The sequence below is a fragment of the Chionomys nivalis genome, chromosome 23, assembly GCF_950005125.1.
Source record: "Chionomys nivalis chromosome 23, mChiNiv1.1, whole genome shotgun sequence".
NCBI lineage: Eukaryota > Metazoa > Chordata > Mammalia > Rodentia > Cricetidae > Chionomys > Chionomys nivalis.
In genome coordinates this window covers 38,412,133-38,420,856 of record NC_080108.1, presented here as the reverse complement: position 1 = coordinate 38,420,856, position 8,724 = coordinate 38,412,133, and the positions used below count along the sequence as shown (strand labels likewise).

Genomic DNA, 8,724 nt, shown 5'->3' with positions numbered 1-8,724 from the left:
AAAATACTTGAAAATTTCTGTTATGACCCCTCCCATACCACACATGAGCTAAAAGATAACGTATAACTCCTCACAGTGGTCAGACTGTTTCGCCTAGTTAACATGACAGTTCTTCATTTAAAAAAGACTCTTGAAAGAAATACATATCCTCCAATATACAGCTTTCTGTGTTATGCCCCACACTAAGGAGAACCATCTTTACCCTACAGAACACCAACTGCGACTTAAGATGGACACTGTGCCCTGTTTGCCAGTAAGAATCCAGGCTTCGAACTAGACCTTGTGCATCCTTTCCTCAAGTCCAGAAAGAAATTATGCAACAAATTTTATTTAGCCCAGTCAGTCCCAACACAGCACAGAAAGCTTACAGAGGGTAGAAAGTGCATTAATAAAAGCCAGTCTTTACCCAAAGAAAACAGAAAATATATTATTGATTCAAAATATTTAACACTCGAATGATAAACTGCAATAACTTATTCTGGGTCCTACTGATGAGAGAAAGGAAAAGAAGAAGGCTTTACGAAGAGGTCCGTCTCCAGTTGAGCTCGAGTCAGTAGAGGTCACTAAGTCCGGCAGTCTTTCTTGCTTTTTGCATAAGTGCCCTCAGCTGGAATTGTTTACGGGACAGGAGGCGGACATGCTAGGAGGGAGGAAAATGTTGACAGTTTAGAACGGCTTTGACCCAGGCATGAGGTCAGAGAGCATCTACCAATCCTAAATATATTTAGCAACCTTTGGAACCCTTATCATATTACATGTATACATGGCTTTAAAAACCGCAGGAGCTAGCTCAAGGGGCTTTGTTTGGCTTTGCAGTACTGGGATTGAATCCTCGGCATACAACAGGTAAGTGCCCCACCCTGAGATATATTCCCAGCCCCTACCTACACCTCGAGACACCAAGATAATAAGAAAACATGCAACAAGCTTAAGCTTAATACAAGTCACCAAACTGTCTCTTGAAGACAAAAGGAAGAGATGAGGAGAAATGGGGTTAACTCTCGTCAATGTCCAGAAAACAGCTTACTTCTCTTGCCTCTCTATTCACATCTTTTCTTATGCGGCCCTGCCAGAAGACAGTGGTAAAGAGTCTTCTTTGTGATTTATAGCTTACACCCAGCCACTTACCAAAGTGCCCTGCCCAGCTTGCATGAACACTGAGCTGTCAGCAGGAGCCAGGTCAAAAATACAGAGTGGCTGGTGACTAAGCACATATTCTCCATGACCCAACAGACAGCAACAAACAAAGCTTACTACATCTTTAGGTCTGTTCAGTATTAGCAAGCCAGAGGTAACCTGCATTTAAAAGGATAGCCCACTTCCTTCTAGAACTATTTGATTTGATCTGGAAAAACTCATCTAAAATTATCCAATTCTAAGACATTACTGGATTAAAACCAAAACAAAATAGGGGTGGGTGATAATCTCACATTTAGGTGGTGTGACTTGGGAGGCAAAAGAAGGAAGTCTGGTGGAATGCTTATTCCAAGCTGCCCTGCCATGAACCTGCAGCAAAGCCCCGCAAGGAGGAAGAAAGCCTACCTTCAGGAACACATCCAGGTCTATCACTCCCCGCCTCAAGGCCTCTCCCAGGTAGAAGATAGTGTCTTCAATCGCATTTTCCTCTGCGTACAGATTTAGAATCTGTTTATATAGTGGGGCTGTGGGGATGATAACTTCATCAATGTCATTATTTTCTGATTGGTTTTCCATTTTCTCCAGAGCAGAACTTAGTTCTTCATCCTTCTTTTTCAAAAGTTCTATGTTTTTATCAACTTCAGCCTGAAAACAGAACAGTCCACACGTAACTTACACTGATCTGTGCAGGGTCACCTGCCGTACACACCTACATCCCAACCTCAGACAGTGCTTTATGCAGCAGACCGAGTGCTTCCAAGAGCCCACTGGTAAGATGTGTGAGGGATAGCAGTCCCTGAAACGAGCCCAGCTGTGAAAGGGACACACGGTGCTTTCCAAAAGGAAGTCCCTCCCACAGACAACCATCAAACAAGACTTTCCCACAGGAGGACTTCCCCACTGCGGACAAGAGTCAACTCACAGAACTACAACACTTTCTGCAATATTGAGACGTGTGTGGTTGCAGACTCCACCTTACGTTGGTGTCATTCCTGAACGGAAACGGTTGTTTACTGCTATGCTCACTTTACACAAACACAAGAGAAAGGCTGGAGAGTGAAGGGTCACAGGCTGCACTGATGTGAAGCTCTGGAGGCCTCAGATGTCTCTCTCTCTTTTTTTTTTTAAGTATTTATTTATTATGTATACAATATTCTGTCTGTGTGCATGTCTGCAGGCCAGAAGAGGGCGCCAGACCTCATTACAGATGGTTGTGAGTCACCATGTGGTTGCTGGGAATTGAACTCAGGACCTTTGGAAGAGCAGGCAATGCTCTTAACCACTGAGCCATCTCTCCAGCCCCATCAGATGTCTCTTTATGATGACACCAGAGAAGCTGCAGAGATACGTGTGTGCATACACACATGTCTAAGCGTGCAGGTATTAAGAAGGCCAGGAGTAGACGTCAGACTCTTTGGAGCTGGAGTTAACAGGTAGTTGCGAGCAGTCTGATGTGGGTGCAGGGAAAGCAGTAGCATGTGCTCTTAACCACAAAACCATCACTTCAGGCCCCTCAAAGATACTTTTAATAGTGCCTCCAACAACATTTAGAAATACCATTCTCTTAGGTAGTTGAAGCCTGTACATCTTTACCATTTCTCCTGGAAAGGGGCAATTTCCCGCTAGCACCCACTTTCCAGGAGAGCAGATGTGTGCACTCAAGACCCGAGGTGCTCTAGTCTCTCCTTTCCTCGGTGTCCTCAGCTGATGACCTGCCCCAGTCCCTGAGAACCAAGACGATAGGTGCATGGCACCACTCTGCTGAGAGAGCTTCGATGTGTCTGGAGACCCCGCTGCTCACTGAGCTTCTACTTTACACCCACGGTGCACACATCCTCCTTTGCCTGGGCTATAATTGACCCCCAAATGGAAATCTCCGATGTATTACTTACTACTTCTTGATCTAAGCGGGTGACCATCTCTTCCAGTTTCTGGTGGCCCTTTTTCAGATCTTCCTCTGTTCGTTTCAAGGCATTGAGCTCTGCCTGGGCCCCGTCCATCTCCTCTTTCATCCGCCATCTCAGTTTGTCACTGACTGCTGAGATGAGAGACGCTCGAATGGTGTCCTCACTGATTGTGCCGTCTCTGCTGGGACCTGAGGAGACAAGGCACAGACTCTGGACCCCAAGGCTCGCGCAGGCCTTCAGCATTCAAAAGTCAATTGTAATCGTATCCTTTTGCTAGAAACAGCTGCAACCAGCAATATGACAGTTTCCAGAGAGTTGTGGCCTTGGAACTGCTAAGTTTGAGACTACTGAGTTCTTGCCACTCAAGCCTGACAACCCTCGTTCAATTTCTGGGACCCACGTAAAAAGCTGGCCGAGCGGCCCTCATCTGTTACTCCAGCACTCCTGAGACAGGAGGCAGCAACAGGAGAGCTGGACGAAGGTCATAGGCCAGCAGCAGAACCCGGAGAGACCCTGCTTCAACATGCAGAAGGTGAGACACACACGCACACATACACCATCATTCAACATACATGGGACACATGTCTTCTGCGAAACGCATCAAAGAGCTGTATTTCTTAAGTGCCATTCAGACTCATTTTTACTTAAGGAGTTGAGAAACAGTTCAGTGGTCAGGAGCAGCCATGATCAGGCAGCTGACAAGAGCCTGTTAGCTGCAGTTACATGGGATGTGACGCCCTCTTCTGGACACTATGGGAACCAAAACACACACACACACACCCCAAAACACTAATTTTAAAAAAGGACTTAACTTCCAGGGCAGGAACCAAAAAGCTACGGAGAAACCCCGTCTCGAAAATAAAAAAAAAAAAAAAAAGGACTTAACTATTCAGTCATCAGGACAGGATAAAGGTCAAATCGAAATCCCTGGTTCCTTACACTATAGTAATTTGTAAAGTATTTTTTTTTTATTGAAAAAAAAATTTTCCCACTTCCTCCTCGCCTCCCATTTCCCTCCCCCTGTAAAGTATTTTTAAACAAGGATGAGGGGCTGAAGAGATGGCTCAGTGGTTAAGAGCACTTACTAACTCTTGCAAAGGCTCCACTTTCAGTTCCCTGAACACACATGGACACTAGGAACTGCCTGCCCTCCAGTTTCAGGTGCTCTACCCTCTGAGCTCCTGCATGCCCTTGGTACACAAAAACTCACACAGAGCAAACATGCATAAACATAAAAAGAGATACTTCCTACAAAAGTTTAGAATCTACCCAAGAGATGAGAAGACCACTGAAGATGGTTATCTTATTATGTGCCCATTTTGACAAAGCTACATTAGGAATAGGGGTTTAAAGTCTTTAAAAGACCCCGGTTCTTTACAAGTTAATGGTGGCGCACGCCTTTAATCCTAGTACTTGGGAGGCAGAGGCAGGCGGATCACTGTGAGTTTAAGGTCAGCCTGGTCTACAGAGAGTTCCGGGAGGGTGGTTACACAGAGAAATTCTGTCTCAAAAGTCCCAAATCTTAATAATCCATATGAAACTTTATTATGCTTGTCAGACATAAAATGCCCTTGTCCCCGGGGTCAGGTGCCCAGATAATAACAATGACAGTGTGCCCAATTCCATCTATCTGTGCTGTAGAAGTCATCTGAACTATCAAAAGTTAAGGGTCTTTTTGTACACAAACATACCAACAAATTTGGTTCAAGTTACCATATCTGGTCTAATGGATCATGTCACACTGATTTTAAATTTCCAACTTCTATGTTAAAGAACATACATTTAATTTTGGAATTTATATTGTTCTTATAAACTAGGTCAAAGAATTCTCCACAAAAATCCATACAGAGGGGGCTGGAGAGATGGCTCAGAGGTTAAGAGCACTGGCTACTCTTCCAGAGGACCTGAGTTCAATTCCCAGCGGACCTGAGTTCAATTCCCAGCAACCACATGGTGGCTCACAACCATCTATAATGAGATATGGTGCCCTCTTCTGACATGTAGGCATACATGCCAACAGCACGCTGTATGCATAATAAATAAATAAGTAAGTAAGTAAATAAATAAATAAAATCCATACAGAAATACAAAAGGTCACAAGCAGCCCAATCTACCCTGAGCAGAAAGAACAGTGCTGGTGTTACAAACACAGCACAAAGCTGGCATAAAGGGGGCATGCAGACCTGTGAAACAGAAGAGAACAGTCAGAAATAACCCCAAGTATCCACTACCATGTGATTTTACGAAAGAAGTGAGAAACACGAAAACCCAACATTACCGTGTAGAAGACCGAAATTAGTACCTGTCTCTCACCTGCAAAAATCAACTAAACAGGAGCTAAACTGAAAATTCCAACGGCAAACAGTGGGAACACTTCAAGGCAAAGAATATGACTTTCTGAATCTGTCTTCAACAGCTCAGGAAATAGCAAGTGACAAATGGGACCGCATCAAATTAAAAGGTCCTACACAGCAGAGTGGACACCCACAGAACAGGAGAATGTCTCTGTCAACTCTAGCATCCATATAACCTTCAAAAATTAGACATCAAGGGGGCTGTAGATGTAGCTATGACGGCTAATCTTTCTTAAAAGTGCATTTCTGTGCTGCGGGTGTCAATATCCACCTTGTGTGCAGGTGCTCGAGGGGTCCAGAAGAGGGATTTAGCTAGAACTACAAGGGCTGTGAGACATCTGACGTGGGTGCTGTGATCTGAATTCAGGATCTCTCCAAGAGTAGCAAGTGCTCTTAACTGCTGAGCCATTCACTACTCCTGCACCTGTGATGTCAATCTCGCCTGTCAGTTTGACAGGGTTTAGACTTACCATGGAAACAAAACTCAGGGAGACATGGCGGGAAGATATAAATGTGGGTGACACCTCTCCATGGGCAGGGGGCCCAGGATGACTAAAGAGTAGAAAGAGAGCTGAGCTGCCTGGCTGCAGATGCAGTGACCAGCTGTCCTACATTCTTGCTACCCTGGCTTCCTTGGCAAGGCCTCTGGCCTCAAACTCTGAGTTAAATAACCCTTCGGTTCATTCTGTCAGGTATTTTTTTTACAGTCCCTAGAAAAGTAATTAACGTGAGGGCTCAGATGGGAGAGCGCTTGCTCGGCATGTACAAACCCTGGCGCGATCCCTGTTGTCTTACAAATAGGCATGCTGCAACCCATAGGACATAGGAGGGTCTGAAGTTCAAACAGTTCTCAAAAATAATACGAATGGTCAATAAATACATGAAAGCTGTTCAACATTTTTCCCCAACAGGGAAATGCAAATCAAAACCACACTAAGACTATCTCTCCTGAGTCCGATTAGTCATCATCACAACACAAGCAGCAAACGCTGTTGAGAATGTAAGGTAAAAAAAGACCATATAGCAGCAGCAAGTCCAAGACTCTTCTTAAGAGAGGCTGAGGCAGCAATGTCCTGCCTGTAAAGGTCACAGTCCCTGTTAGGCTGCAGATGCTGGGATGAGACCAATCCTAACTTCTTTTTTTTTTCAATCCTAACTTCTTGTCACACAGACTTTACTATAAAACACATCCAAGCTCTCTTGAAATCCAGCATGCTTTCATACAGGACAAGAAATCTAATTAAAATGTGAAAGATGGCAGTTGGATCTCGATGAGTTAGAGGCCAGCATGGTCTACATGGTGAGTTTCAGAACAGTCAGAGGTACAGTGAAACCCTGCCTCAAAAAACAACAACAAACAAACAAAAAAACAGAATAAATAACTTGAAAACTGAAAGGCAAAATAGGAAATTCATGGGTTTCTGAAGTAGTAAAATGGGGCAGGAGAGCTCAGTGGCTGAGAGAAGTTACTGCACTTACGAGAGACCTGGGCTCACGTCTCAGGATTGATATGGAGCTCACAGCCACCTGGACTTCCAGTGTGAGATCATCCGGACCCTCATATACACAGATAAAAATAATCTTAAAAAAAAAAAACAAAAAAACCCCAAACCCAAAATTTAGTGAGCTCCTTGCCACTGAAAGAAGAAAAAAAAGAACTGTTTGAAGCATTTCAATTTTTAGTCAGTTTTTAAACTATTTTTTTAAAGTGCTTCAAGAGAAATCATATGTTCTGTGTGTCTACTACAATAAGCCAAGTTCCCACAGACTGATAGTTCTCCAAGCAATCAGAGCCAACTTCAGTTTTCAGGACTGTAGACTTCTGCAATTCCAGATTAGCAAAAGAAAAGGTCTGGGTAGAGTTGGCACACGTCTTTAATCCCAGCACTTGGAGCCAGAGGCAAGTGGATCTCTGTGAGTTTGAGGCCAGCCTGGTCTACAAAGTGAGTTCCAGGACAGTCAGAGCTGTTACACAAAAAACCTCGTCTCGAAAAACAAACAGGTCAAAGACTTTTATAATAATAATAATAATACTAACAACAACAAAAATAATAAATTCTTAAAACTTTATGTCAGATGATATTCATCACCAAATTTAACCCTTAGGAAATAAGACACAATTTTCCTAGTGTTAGGAAAACAATACCCTCCCCGAGAAGATAATTCCTCAGATAATTAGGTTAATACCTTTAAAGTGCTGTAGGACACAACACCCGATTTAAGGCCACTCGTTCTCTAACAGTACTGTTTCCTGTAAGCCAAAAGGCACCATTTTATACTACTGAATCTATAATTAACTATTAGAAAACAAGATAAACGGTAGTTTTTCTAACTTTTATTATCTTATTTTTAAAACTTTATGTGTATAGGTGTTTTGTCTGTAAATATGTCTGCATATCACATGCATGCAGTATCTGCAGACGCCAGAAGAGGGTGTCAGATTTCCTGAACCTAGAGTTGCAGACAGCTGTCAACCACCAAGTGTGTGCTGAGAATGAAACCTGGGTCCTTTAAAAAAGCACCGTGTGCTCTTAACCACCGAATATCTCTGTGCCCCAACTTTTCTGATTTTTCACCCTTAACCCAAGCCCACAAAATTGTTTCTCAGCCTTGTTTAAAAAATGGAGTATAAGACACCTGAGTTTGACCTCCAGCCTCCCTTCACACATGTGTACACGTATCTGCAAACACACACCACACAGGTACATATGTCTACATAAATATAGAAAAAAAGGACAAATAATACTTAGGGACTGAAATTGACAGTGGATAGAAACTGCTGGAAACAAAACCAAAGATACGGGAGAACACTACTTACTGTATGGTAAGCATGGAGCCCGAGTTATCACACATTATCTGCTCAGAAAGTGGATCAAACCATGAGGATCATTTCTTCTTATGATAACAATACAAAAAGTTGGTTTCAGAAGTAGGAGAAAACCTTCCAAGCAACTACGTGCACAGAATTTTCATTGATAGTACTGAGTGCCAACCTGGAACTCGGCAGAGCTTATGACAGCTTTTATAGGCAGAGAGAGCTTCAACATTGCTCCAGCTTTGTGCAGGCAACACAGTGTGGCTGCTGTGCGCTCATGGCGGAAACGGCATGTCATAGGCTACGATACTTTTCCAAAAAACACAGTATTTGCTCAAGCACTGACTCTTTTTGAAACCCAGATCAAATCTACCTTTAAATGTATCATTTTCCATAACAGCCCATTTTGAGGATAAATGGAAAATTTCTAAGCCATAAAATTCTTCAAGGTTGATGTTATGAAATGAATTAACTGCAAAAGTCTTTGATGGGCAAAAAGGTAATCTACTAA

General features: G+C 43.1%; 1 protein-coding gene across 2 annotated transcripts in view; it reads right to left on the bottom strand.

Annotated features, from left to right (window-relative positions):
* Positions 1 to 308: 308 nt before the first annotated feature.
* Tsg101 (tumor susceptibility 101) overlaps positions 309 to 8,724 on the bottom strand; it is a 32,158-nt gene continuing 23,742 nt past the window's right edge. For both annotated transcript variants that reach the window (XM_057756663.1, XM_057756664.1), the window contains 3 exons: positions 3,030 to 3,232; positions 1,543 to 1,782; positions 309 to 640 (listed from right to left, as the gene is read on the bottom strand). In XM_057756663.1, the coding sequence (XP_057612646.1) occupies positions 551 to 640; positions 1,543 to 1,782; positions 3,030 to 3,232 (533 nt within the window). In that variant the 3' untranslated portion in view covers positions 309 to 550. The remainder of the gene's footprint in view (positions 641 to 1,542; positions 1,783 to 3,029; positions 3,233 to 8,724) is intronic.